General features: G+C 53.6%; 4 protein-coding genes across 4 annotated transcripts; 3 read left to right on the forward strand and 1 right to left on the reverse strand.

Annotated features, from left to right (window-relative positions):
- Nucleotides 1-433: 433 nt before the first annotated feature.
- PODANS_1_6550 (uncharacterized protein) lies at nt 434-5,436 on the forward strand (the record flags this gene model as incomplete). Its single annotated transcript, XM_001912838.1, has 3 exons — nt 434-811; nt 865-1,271; nt 1,335-5,436. The coding sequence occupies 3 exons, from the start codon at nt 434-436 to the stop codon at nt 5,434-5,436; spliced, it is 4,887 nt and encodes a 1,628-aa protein (XP_001912873.1).
- A 275-nt stretch (nt 5,437-5,711) lies between these two features.
- PODANS_1_6560 (uncharacterized protein) lies at nt 5,712-6,683 on the forward strand (the record flags this gene model as incomplete). The annotated part of the gene is made up of 1 exon (XM_001912839.1): nt 5,712-6,683. The coding sequence occupies one exon, from the start codon at nt 5,712-5,714 to the stop codon at nt 6,681-6,683; it is 972 nt and encodes a 323-aa protein (XP_001912874.1).
- A 514-nt stretch (nt 6,684-7,197) lies between these two features.
- Nucleotides 7,198-8,857, forward strand: PODANS_1_6570 (uncharacterized protein; the record flags this gene model as incomplete). The annotated part of the gene is made up of 3 exons (XM_001912840.1): nt 7,198-7,441; nt 7,536-8,286; nt 8,338-8,857. The coding sequence occupies 3 exons, from the start codon at nt 7,198-7,200 to the stop codon at nt 8,855-8,857; spliced, it is 1,515 nt and encodes a 504-aa protein (XP_001912875.1).
- A 559-nt stretch (nt 8,858-9,416) lies between these two features.
- On the reverse strand, nt 9,417-10,900 carry PODANS_1_6580 (uncharacterized protein; the record flags this gene model as incomplete). The annotated part of the gene is made up of 2 exons (XM_001912841.1): nt 9,417-10,783; nt 10,846-10,900. The coding sequence occupies 2 exons, from the start codon at nt 10,898-10,900 to the stop codon at nt 9,417-9,419; spliced, it is 1,422 nt and encodes a 473-aa protein (XP_001912876.1).
- Between the last annotated feature and the right edge of the window lie 659 nt (nt 10,901-11,559).

The raw sequence follows: 11,559 nt of genomic DNA on the forward strand, positions 1-11,559 counted from the left end.
TAAGGCTGACAGCACCGCTAATTCAGGTGGCTGAGCTCGAGCAGGGATGTTGAACATGGGGGGTTCTCTGGGAGGCCCGGGGAGCTGGGCTGCACGCGCAATGGCTCCACGACTTCCAAGGTTCCCAGCTCCCGTCGAATGCGCCAACCTTCCGAGGGGCCGCATCTCTTGATTCGCATGTACAGAATAGAGGGGGACTGAAGATTGAGACTGCTTCTTCCAAATGTACAAACTTTTCAAACTTCTGTCCTCAGCCCTAGAATTCTTTGCGCTGCCCCGCAGGCAACGAGGCGTCGTCCCGCCAAGCTTCCATACCCTGATCGAATCTACCCAAGAAAGCGAGTGATAGCCTTTCGGCGTCGAGTACATACTTTTGCGCGACATACACATTTACGAGTCTTTGCGGAGCAATGCATTCAGCAGCCAGCGCCAGATGAGTTCGAGTCAAGCACAGGGCAGCAATGGCCCGGGAGACAATATGGCCGACATCCCAGAACTGGCCCCAGAAGCAGACGATCACAGGCTAGGGTCGAGCTCTAGCGATGAGGAGACAATAAGAGGGGAGCGTGACGAAGACTATGTTGCTGATGCCGCCATACTGGAGGAAGAGGAAGAGAACCGGCCAGCTGACGTTCCAATACCCACTGTCGAGGTCGATACCTCAGCTTCCATACCCAACCACTATCGTGGAATTGTTGGAGCTTCACAGGAGGCTGCTTCGGAAGATGGGTCGACCGATGCTATACCCCGGTTGGCGGCAAGCCCTATGGGTTCCAACCTTTCAATTCCAGATGATACTCCGTCTGCTCAGGTGCGTTTTTGAAGAGTTGCTTGGTCTGGAACTGGTACTGACAGTTGCTGCAGGGCTCCGTCGTTTCCTCAATGGGTAGCAGTGTCTTGCCCTCCTTCGCTCGCCGACCTGGTATGAGCCCAACGCCATCTTTCAGGCCGTTTGACCAGAGATTCCAATCTCGTATTGCCTCGCCACACCTAAGCTCTCCCCGACCGTCCTCACCTGCCTTTCTTGCTGGACATAGCCGAACAGTGTCTGTGAGCAGTCAGTTTCTACTCGATTCGGGTGAAACAGAGACGCTGTCTCCGCCATGGGAGGTTGTGAGGTGGACGAAGCTGAGAAAGCTAAATAGCCAGGCTTTCTCGGAGGCAGGAAAGAGAAATTTTGGAACTCCGACCTGTCTTGCCGTCACAGCAAATATCGTGATGGGGACAACAAAGGGCATAATCCTGGTTTTTGACTATAACCAAAATCTCAAGTTGATCATTGGTCCCGGAACAAAAGGTTCGTTTTGAGCCGCTCCTCCGGTACGAAAATCAAGGGCTAACTGGATGGCAGCTGTTGAGTCGGGTCCTATCACATCGATTGCCATTTCGGCAGACCATAGCACTATAGCTGGTGGACACTCTAACGGCAATATCTTTACCTGGGACACCACCCGAGCGGCGAGACCGTTTCTTAGCATACCCCATCTGGACTCTACACAAGTCCAACGCAGAACGGCCGACGGTCATGTCTCCAATGTTGCTATCACTCACTTAGGATTTCTCGGAACACGCCACACAGCACTCGTTTCGGCCGACGACAGAGGAATGGCCTTTTCACATCTCGCAACGCGGGGCACAGGAGCACTGGGAAGGACAGTGAAGACCACTCGCATTCTCGGGCGCTATCCAGACTCAAAACCACCTGTTGGAAAAACCCTCAAGCCCAGCACTGTACTAGGGTTTTCCCCATGTCCCCTTGGTAACGTCGAGATGGCTACTGACGGTATGGGCCTCACGGCGATGCTCACCCCCTATTTGCTCGTCATTGTCTCCACAACCCCTATCGCGCAAACTCAACACAAATCCGCCCGTCCAAAAGAGGTTGCAGCACACAGTGCCATGACCGGGTGCCTAGCTTGGTTTCCAGCTGTGAAGCTGAAGGTGCCGGACCCTGTTACTGGAAGTCAAATTTCCAAAGTGAAATTGGTGTACTGCTGGTCAAATGTCCTCACTGTACTAGATGTGGATGAGATACCAGAAGACGACAAAGAAAAACTCCCAAGTCTCAAATTCAGAGCACGGAGCCGATGGACGTGTGAGGAATCAATCGCGGCTGTCCAATGGCTCAGCAGATCAGTTCTGACGGTTCTCACGATATCCCAACGGCTGATCGTGCTCGAAGATCGAAGCATGCGCATGACGGAGGCTTTTGACTTGATGGGCAAGCACATCTATCATGCAGATCTTTTTTCAAAACAGCTGAACCCACTGGTGGAACAACTGGATGAAGATGTCGACTCGATGCATGGTGTCGTTGCTGACGCGTTCTACATGAGTTTCAAGGCGTATAAAAGCCGCCTGTTTCTCCTGGGATTCAATGATGTTTCGATAGGCGCTCTGTCCAACTGGGCTGATCGCTTGATCGCGTTGATGGAATCTGGGGACTATGTGGGGGCCATCCAACTTGCCACGTCCTACTACACAGGTGATGCTAATAAGCTCACCGTCGGACTTCCAGAAGATGCAAAACTCAGACACTCTATGGTCCAGGACAAGCTGATGGAAATCATGAGCGCCTCGCTCAAGTATGCATTTGGGCAGAGACAGAAGCGGAAAGACAGCGTTACAGACGCTCATCTGCAAGAGCTGGCCGAAACCTGCTTTGTGGCTTGCCAAAGCGTCGGGGACGAGGACTTTGTCTTTGACGAGATGTGGGAATGGTACGAAGATGCCGAGGTCGAAGGCATTTTCCTTGAGACTTTGGAGCCATACATCCTCGATGGATCTATTACGACGGTCCCTCCAGTTGTGGTCAAAGGCATGGTCACCCACTTTGTGAGCAAAGGGCTCGAAAGCCGCTTGGAGGAACTGATATGTCATCTGAACACCGCGACTCTCGATTTGGACCAAATCACCCTACTTTGCAAACAACACAGCCTTTACGACGCCCTCCTCTATGTCTGGAATCAAGCCCTTCAAGATTTCATTACACCCCTCCTCGATTTGCTGGCTTTATTGGTACCATTGATGCAAAACGGCCGATATTCAGGCTCAGCAAACCCGATCGAGGATGATATTTATGGGGTCAATGCCCTCAAGATCTTCCCATACCTTTCATATGTCCTCACGGGACGGGTGTACCCGACTGGTGAGGCCCTGTCAGAAGAGATCGCGCAGAGGGCAAAGGCTGAGCTTTATTGGCTTCTCTTTTCTGGCAAAAGCATTACCTGGCCTAAGGGCAGCAACAAGCGACTCCTCACGAAGCCTTCTCAGTCGCAGGAGCCGTCGTTTCCCTACCTACGATTGATCCTTAACTTTGATGCGCCCAGCTTTCTGAGTGCCCTCAATGAAGCGTTTGAAGATTCCTTCCTCAACGATTCGCCCGAGAAGCAGGCGGCAACCGGCAGCCGACCACGAGATCTACCAGAAGAGCAAATCTTCGGGTTGACTGTAGACAGACAGTACATTGTCTCCATCCTGATGGAGATCATGAACTCGACCGACTACGAAACGACCGACACGATCTACCTTGACATGTTTATTGCGAGAAACCTCCCCAAATACCCACAATATCTGCTGTTTCCAGGCTCAACTCTTACCAAAGTGCTCGCGGGACTCTGCAAGTTTCCCGGCCGAGACCTGGCCGAGGATGCTCAGCTGAGTGCGGAATACCTGCTTTCGGTATACCATCCACCAGATGTTAATGACTTGATTTCCCTTTTCAAGGAAGCTGGATTCTATCGCATTTTGAAGCGCATCTACAAGAACGACAAGCAATATGGGAAGCTCATTGAGACTTATTTTGACGACCCCGAAGACCAAGAAGCTGTGTTTAGCTGCATTGAGGTCTGCTTACGACCGCAAGCGGGCCTTACACGGCGGCAAGTACAGGATGTTCACCAAGTCATCAAACGGCACGCGGCTCAGTTTGTCGAGATCGACCCTCCCATGGCAGCCAAAACCATTGCAAAGGTTGCGCCCGAGCTGCATCATGATGTCCTTCAAGCATCTGGTGAGCAACCGGGACTGCAATATTCGTATCTCAAGGCCATCCTGGAGCCACAGACTGAACAACGTCGTACTGGGTCACCAGATCGGGATTTGGTTGAGCAGTATCTGCGGCTGATGTGCAGGTTTGATCCAGCACATGTGTCTGACTATGTTGGGCTGGTTCAGTCTACCAATCTACGGCTTGAAAACTTGCTTCCAACGATGGAGGAGACAGGCGTGATTGATGCGGCTGTCATACTTATGGCCAAGGAAGGTCAGGCTCAGGAGGCAATGGGTCGGTTGGTTAAGCACCTCGGAACACTAGAATCTGCTCTCCAGGGTCTGCTTGCAGGTTCTGAACCTGAATCGAACACTGAGCAGCTTCATCAGTCTGTCGAGGAGCTGATGGAGGCCTTGAGGAGGTACATCCTAGTCGGCATCTGGCTTTGCCAGGGACAGACGGAGACTGTGCGGGAAGCCAATGCTGGTCGTCGACGGCAGAAGCCTACTCTTGACGATGCACTGTCTTCTGATGAGGCTCTCTGGCTTGATCTGATTGATATCGCGGTGCAGATCACCAAGCAGATCTCTACGGCCCTCCGGTTGTCTCCGGCAGAAACTCCCTCCGAGAACGAGAAGCCCAATCTACCATTAGGCGATAACGACAAAATCACCACTCTTCTCCGCTCTCTGGTGCAAAACACTTTTACCGCACTGCTCACATGTACTTCAACTCCATCACCTTCCTCGACCACAACTGCCGGCATGGGCAGCAACCTGTCCTTTCTCCGAATCCTCAGGGCGTTCCTCACACGTGCGGCTGCCTCCTCTCCCAACTTGGCCGACCTTCGCTCCGTCTTGTCGTCCATTTTTGCGGCGTATGCGTATGAAGAGTCGATCCTGCGGCTGTCCAACCGGCTTCTTGAGCGGAGTTTGTTCGTCAGTGTCAACGAGGCGGTCGCGCTCCGGCAGCGAGGATGGCGACCACGAGGCTCAACCTGCGAGGCTTGCAGTCGGAGAGTGTGGGGTCCGGGGGTGGCTGGAAATGTGTTTGAAGCTTGGGAGGAGAAGCAAGCGGTGGAAGAGAAGAAGAGGAAATTGAGAAAGGCCCTGATGTCACCGAATGGTGATGTCGGTGAGGATGGGACAGGTGGTGACGAGGAAGAGGCTTATGTTGGCAAGGGCAAAGGGAAAGGAAAGGCACCTAGTCCCAGGTTAAGACAGGAAGATGGGGCGGTCGGTGATGGCGATGTTCAGACAGCTCAGGATCCCCGAGAGGGACGGTCTGATGAGGCTGGGGCTCCTAGGAGGAGGGAGCAGCCACCGTTGGGGCCGTTGGTCTTGCTTGCGTGTAGACATATTTACCACAAGAGCTGCTTGGAGGAGCTGTTGGCGAAGGATGGGCAGGTAAAGGAAAATGAGTATAGATGTCCTATTGACGGGTAGAAGACTTGGGGAGACTTGGTGGGTGATACCAGGCATTTAGCTGTATATATTATGGATTTAATACCAGCCTGTTGGTTTGAAGAAAAGGGGGTAAAATACCGTATTGAATGCACGCTGCTGTAACTTACGTTACCCATGTGCAGATCAGTGGGGCGCCCCAGAGTCTTGGCGCTCTTAACAATCCGCCCAGCTCCTGATCTCAATTCTAGATCTCGCCTTTCTATCTTGCAACAAACACGCCTCACAGCATCTCAATCCCTCCACATGCCGTCAGAATGTCGATAACATCCGAAGAAGAAGTCGAAGAGGACGCGCCTCCCCTCTCCGACTCACCCTCCCACAACGACTCTTCCGACTCCAACAACGGCAGCGGCAGTCTACATCAACACCACAACCACAATCACGACCACAACAATGGCTCAACCTCCCCCTCCGCCACCTCCCACCCAGGCTCCGACTACGAAGGCGAATACCTCTCCCAGTCAGACCTATCAGAAGAAGACGACGACGACGAAGACGACGGCAACCCAAATTCTTTCCCCCCTGCGGCCCCCTTTTCGCAACACACCTTCGCGCCCCCGTTCTACGGCCGTCCGCCAACACCCCTACCCCCATCTCCCTCTTTAACATCCCTGTTGCGACCCTCCAGACCAACAACCCCCGACGCCTCGGACGACGAACACGCCGAACCACTACCTAGGGCGAGGCCAAAAGTGCCGACGTATGAATACTACGGCTTCGTGCTGTATCTCTTCTCCAGCCTCCTGTTCCTCTTTTATCTGCTCTGGAGCTACCTCCCGTCGCCGTTTCTGCACGCGTTGGGGATATACTACTACCCTAACCGGTGGTGGTCGTTGGCGGTGCCAAGTTTTATCGTCATGTTGCTGGTGTATATATACGTGGCGTTGGCGGCGTATAATGTGGAGATACTGACGCTGCCGATGGGGAGCATAGAGACCGTGGTTGATGAGGCGGCGCAGGTGGCGGTTGTGGATAGTCGGGGGAGGATAAGGGCTGTTGGGAAGCGGGGGAGGGATAGGGGGGAGGGGCATAGGAGGAAGGGGTCGGGGAGGAGTAATAGGGATGAGGAGGGAGGAGGGGAACAGCATGGGGGGTTGGATTGGAGGGAGGTTTGGAATGAGGGGACGGATGCGGTGATGGATGTGCCGCTGGCGGGGGTTTGTGAGGTGCTTTATGGGTATGGGGGGGAAGGAGAAGGGGATGGGGATGTTATTACGAGGGTTTAAACAGAGCGGGCGTTTGTTTTTGTAATGATACCCTTTTGTTTGTGTGGAGCTAGTGGCGTACTTCGGTCTTGGAAGGGGAAGCAACTTGGCGAAGTGCAGAAGGACTTTGATGTTATTGTGGATAATTGGATGCTATTGAGGATGACATAAAAGTTCTTCTGGGCTTCGATATGTTGCACTTTCCATGCTTTTATAGTTCCAAGGCCGAAGTAGGCTAAAGTTGTCAACCTAGTCAAATATATAGCGAGCGTTGATTGAGAAAATAGCGGGAATTGATTACATCGAGTATTTAACGATGATGGTGTAGATGCGGGGCACCCACTACAGCAGCAACACAACGTCGTGGAAATAGCAAGGAATAAGCAATTGAACGTCGGCACAAGATTATTCTACATAAAGAGTTTGGGGAATTGTGTATAATACATCACGCAAGGCCGAACATCCGTAAGTAAGCACGCTGAGGAGTCACAAGTGGGGTACGTTCGATTAGGGAGGAGGGAAGGAGGGCAAGCCGATGAACATCAACTACCTCGTATCCAGCATTTCCCGCCAAACAGCTAAACCTCGTGAGCCTCACAACCTATTCAAAGACACAAGCAAAATGGATTCACCCACGTCCGATGCCTCCCTCAAGGAGCAGCTCAAAAGCAGATTCGTGGGCAAGACACTCGACCAAGTCCCCACCCCATCAGTGATCCTCGATCTGGCCAAACTCGAGACGAACTGCAATGGAATGCTGGAAGCGACGGAGAAACTTGGTCTGCTCTGGCGGGCTCACATAAAGACGCACAAGGTATAAATCGTCGTTGAGAATAAGTCGCCGGTCATGAGCTGACATTGTTCAGACAACAGAGCTCACCCGCCTCCAAGTTGGCAATGACAAGTCCACTCCTGTGAACATTGTCGTCTCAACCATCATCGAAGCAGAGAATATCCTCCCATTGCTGAAAGAATACCAGTCCAAGGGGAGAAAAGTCAACGTGCTCTTCTCCTTTCCCCTCTTCCCTTCCGCGGCCTCTCGACTAGCCGATCTATCTGCGCAGTTAGGACCGGATTCCATCTCTCTTATGATTGACCACCCTGACCAACTCGTTTCTGCCGCAACTATTGCTCACACAACGGGTGCTTACCCCCCTCTGGTGTTCATCAAGATTGACGGTGGCTACCACCGAGCAGGCGTACAGCCCTCTCCCAGTTTCGCCACGGGGGAGTCAACCCAGGGGGACAGCAGCCACCCTTCCGAAGTCCTCATCGACGCCGTTCTCGAAGCGGAGAAACAAAACAAGTGTGTCTTGCACGGGGTGTACATCCACGCAGGCCACAGCTACGGCACCAGGACTGACTGGGCTGCATTGGGCTATCTAGCCCAGGAATTCCAAATCTGTCTCGACTTTGCCGAAGCGATCAGGAAACGAAGCCCAGGGCATAAGCTAGTCCTTTCCGTTGGTGCGACACCTACCGCAACCACCATCCAGCACCCTAGCATCATCTCATCTGGTGACAACAACAACGGTGATAGTTCAGTTCAGAAACTAAAAGAATTCATCACCGCCCAGTCAAAAAGAGAAAACCCATTCAGCCTTGAAGTCCACGCCGGGGTTTAGTATGTCCCTCCCTGCCCCCTATTCCTAGGTACTCAGCTAACACCCCCAAGTTCAACCCTCGACCTGCAACAGCTCGCCACCCACGCCCGGGACTCCTCCCTCCTCAAGGCTGACGACATCGCCATCAGTGTCCTAGCAGAAATAGCCTCCCTCTACCCCTCCCGCGGCAAAAACTCCACCACCGAAGCCCTCATCAACGCAGGCTGCCTCGCCCTCGGCAGAGAACCCGTCACCGACAAGGGCAGCATCCCCGGAGTGGATTACTCCGGCTGGGGCTTTCTTATGCCCTGGGGCGGTTACCTCACCTCTAACCCCACCCCAGGTCCTGATTTTCCCCGTGTTCACCCCGGTTGGCAAGTGGGCAAAGTCTCCCAGGAACATGGCATCTTGGTGTGGGATGGTAAACCCGAAGACGAGATCCCGCTGCAGTATGGACAGAGGGTGAGAATCTGGCCTAATCACAGCTGCATCGCGGGCGCGTGCTTTGATTGGTATTTGATCGTGGACAGTAGGAGCAAGGGGAGGGAGGACGAGGTGGTGGATGCTTGGCCTAGGTGGAGGGGATGGTAGGTAGAGATTGTGATCACGAAACCAAGTGTCGATGAGAGGGAGCATACAATACTTTGCCGTATTTTTTTCTAAGAACTAAAAACCCAGAACAAGGCTCGTTGAGCACCTGAAATGAAGCAACAGTCAAAACCAGCGCTGGACCTTTTTAGAGACCACGGTCTTTTCCCCTACGCTGACTCCTCGTTCGATCAAAGAGAGGTGCCCCCGGAATAATCCACCCCCCTTCTTTCACTTGGCTCACTCAAATTTCACATAACGCCAACGCATGCCCTACCCTCCCCCTACGCCCTTACGCCACCCCCCCTTGGAGGTGCTTCATCCCTCTACTTCTTTTCCTCCTCCTCAGCTACTTTCTTCCTCTTCCCCTTCCCCTCGTCCCTGGTTGCCTCTTCTCCTCCTTGACTTTTTTCCACTTCCTTTTCTCCTCCTCCTCGATCTCCTTCGTCTTCTTTTCCTCCTCCTCCTCCAGGGCTTCGCTTACCTTCAAGCATACACCGTTGCGAGCTTTTTTCTGACATCTTCACCTTCCTCTCCATCGAAGTCGGGTTGGCCGACCACCCTACTTGCAGCGCTTCTCCACGATCCCAGGCCCGTTCTCCTCGTATTCCTTTCGTGAGATCCACATCTGGTGGAATGTGCCCAGACTCCCGAGGATGCTGCCACCTATCCAGGCCCCGAACCGCCTCTCGCTGCTGAGGCCGGCGGCGTGAAGCTTGACCTTGACGCTGGGGAACATGGCTGTGAGTTCGTGGTTCAGGCGGTCGGTGAACCCTGGCAACAAGCTTGTGCTCCCGGTAACGACAACGTTGGCCAAAAGGGCAGGTCGAACGTCGACGTCGATGGAGTCGAGTGCTGCCTTGATCAAGCCGGGCACAGTCTGGGCCTTGGTGATCTTTCCTTCCTCGGTGGCGCTGGGGAAGGCAGCGTTGTCGTCCCACATGCCCTCGGCAGCCTTGAAGCGTTGCTCGCGCCACATCTGATTGCTGCCATCTGGCATCTCAAACACACGGCCAGGCAGGTTCTTGGCGTAGTCCTCGTTTCCTGGCGCGAGGTATCTCCCAGGGCCCCTCCAAACCTCTACCACAGACTCCTTGAACTCTTTCAAGACTCTCTCCTCCTCATAGGCCCTGAAGGAGGGTGAAATCTGGAAATCAAAAGTCTTCAGCCTGGCGTCAGCAGGTTGCCCAGCCTCCACCGGCTTCTTGTTTTCCACCATAAAAGTAGGCACAACCTCCACCTTGGGCTCGCTGGCCTCAAAGAGCGACCTGATCTGGCTGCTGAGCCATACACCGCCGACAGGCGACCGCTGGACGCTCCGCTTCAGCACCATGCCGTCAAAAATCGCCGTTACACTGGTGTTAGATCCTCCCACGTCCAACACCAAGGCTGTCGCCTTCCCCGCTGCAAAGGCAGCCAGCACCGGGGTCTTGCTCAGCCAAAACGCAGGACACGCCCAATTCTCCATGCAAATCTCAATGGCCTTTTCCCTCTGCTTTGGTGAGTTCCATGCCGCCTCTGTCATCAACAGTGGATTCTCCGCCATGGGCTTTTCGTAGTTTTCCGTCTCGTCTAAATCAGCCTCGTCGGCCATTTCCACATCTTCGCCCTCGGCTGCTGGTTTGGGCTTGTTGTTCAGGCCGTTTTTGCTGGGCGGGGTTGGGCGGGGGATGCCCAGGCGGTTGACAAGGGCATGCTCCCAGATCTTGGTGGCGGCATCCCAGTCCTCCACGACGCTATCGCGGTTCATGTAATTGCGGATTTCGAAGTCAGCACGGGGATACATTGCCTGGTCGCCGAAGACATCGCGATTGGAGGAGGTGATATGGCCGTAGAACGAGGGGAGAACCTGCTTAGGCATTTCTTCGCCCGCGAAGCCGGCACGGGTGTTGATGTAGCCTGGGTCAAGGACGATGGCAGAGACTTCGTCTGAAGGGGCGGAATTGTTAGCATGTGCGCTCCTACTGGGGGTAGCAGATGATGGAGCATACCTCCGCCATAGACGTCCGTCGGTTGTACCGACGAGGGGAGCGGTTGTTGTGCCATGTTGTAAGTTGTGATGTCGTATAATATGATGATGGACTCTGTAGCTATCAATTGAATCTGTGTGGAATCAGTGATGGTGTGTGAAAGATGAGATTTTAAATTTGTTGGGAGTAAGTTGCAGGCGACAGAGATGGAACCAGTCGCGTGAAGAATGATTGAGCTTCTCGAAGTACGAGGGGTGGGCGCAGAGCTGCAAGACGGCGCGTTCCTGCTCTTAAGAGAAAACAGTGGGGCATGGAAGGCAGCCTTGGCAAGTACAACCACTGAAAGTCTGCCTCAGTGAGCTGTTGTACTTTGATGGATTTCCATTGCAGTTGCCTGCCCACACCAGCTCATTGATTCATCAGACGGAGAAGCCACCACAGAAATTTTTAACTGTCAGGACACCTAGCTTTTCCTTCTTTTCTACAACGTACCTCCTTCGACCAAGACTGCCCGTCAAAAGCACAGACTCCAAACCAAAAAGACCAGCCCAGGTTTTCGGCACCGACCTTCAAAGCCCCACCTGAAAGCGAAGCTGGGGAAGGCCCCTGCCTGCGAAGCTAATTCTTGGCGCGACTTTGCTTCCCGCCCGCCGCGACTTAACAAAGGCAGCGAGGCCAGCGGAGACAAATCGCAACCACACATCGCCAAATCGTGATTCAGCTTTCCCCAGGCTT

The sequence above is a fragment of the Podospora anserina genome, chromosome 1 (assembly GCF_000226545.1).
Source record: "Podospora anserina S mat+ genomic DNA chromosome 1, supercontig 1".
NCBI lineage: Eukaryota > Fungi > Ascomycota > Sordariomycetes > Sordariales > Podosporaceae > Podospora > Podospora anserina.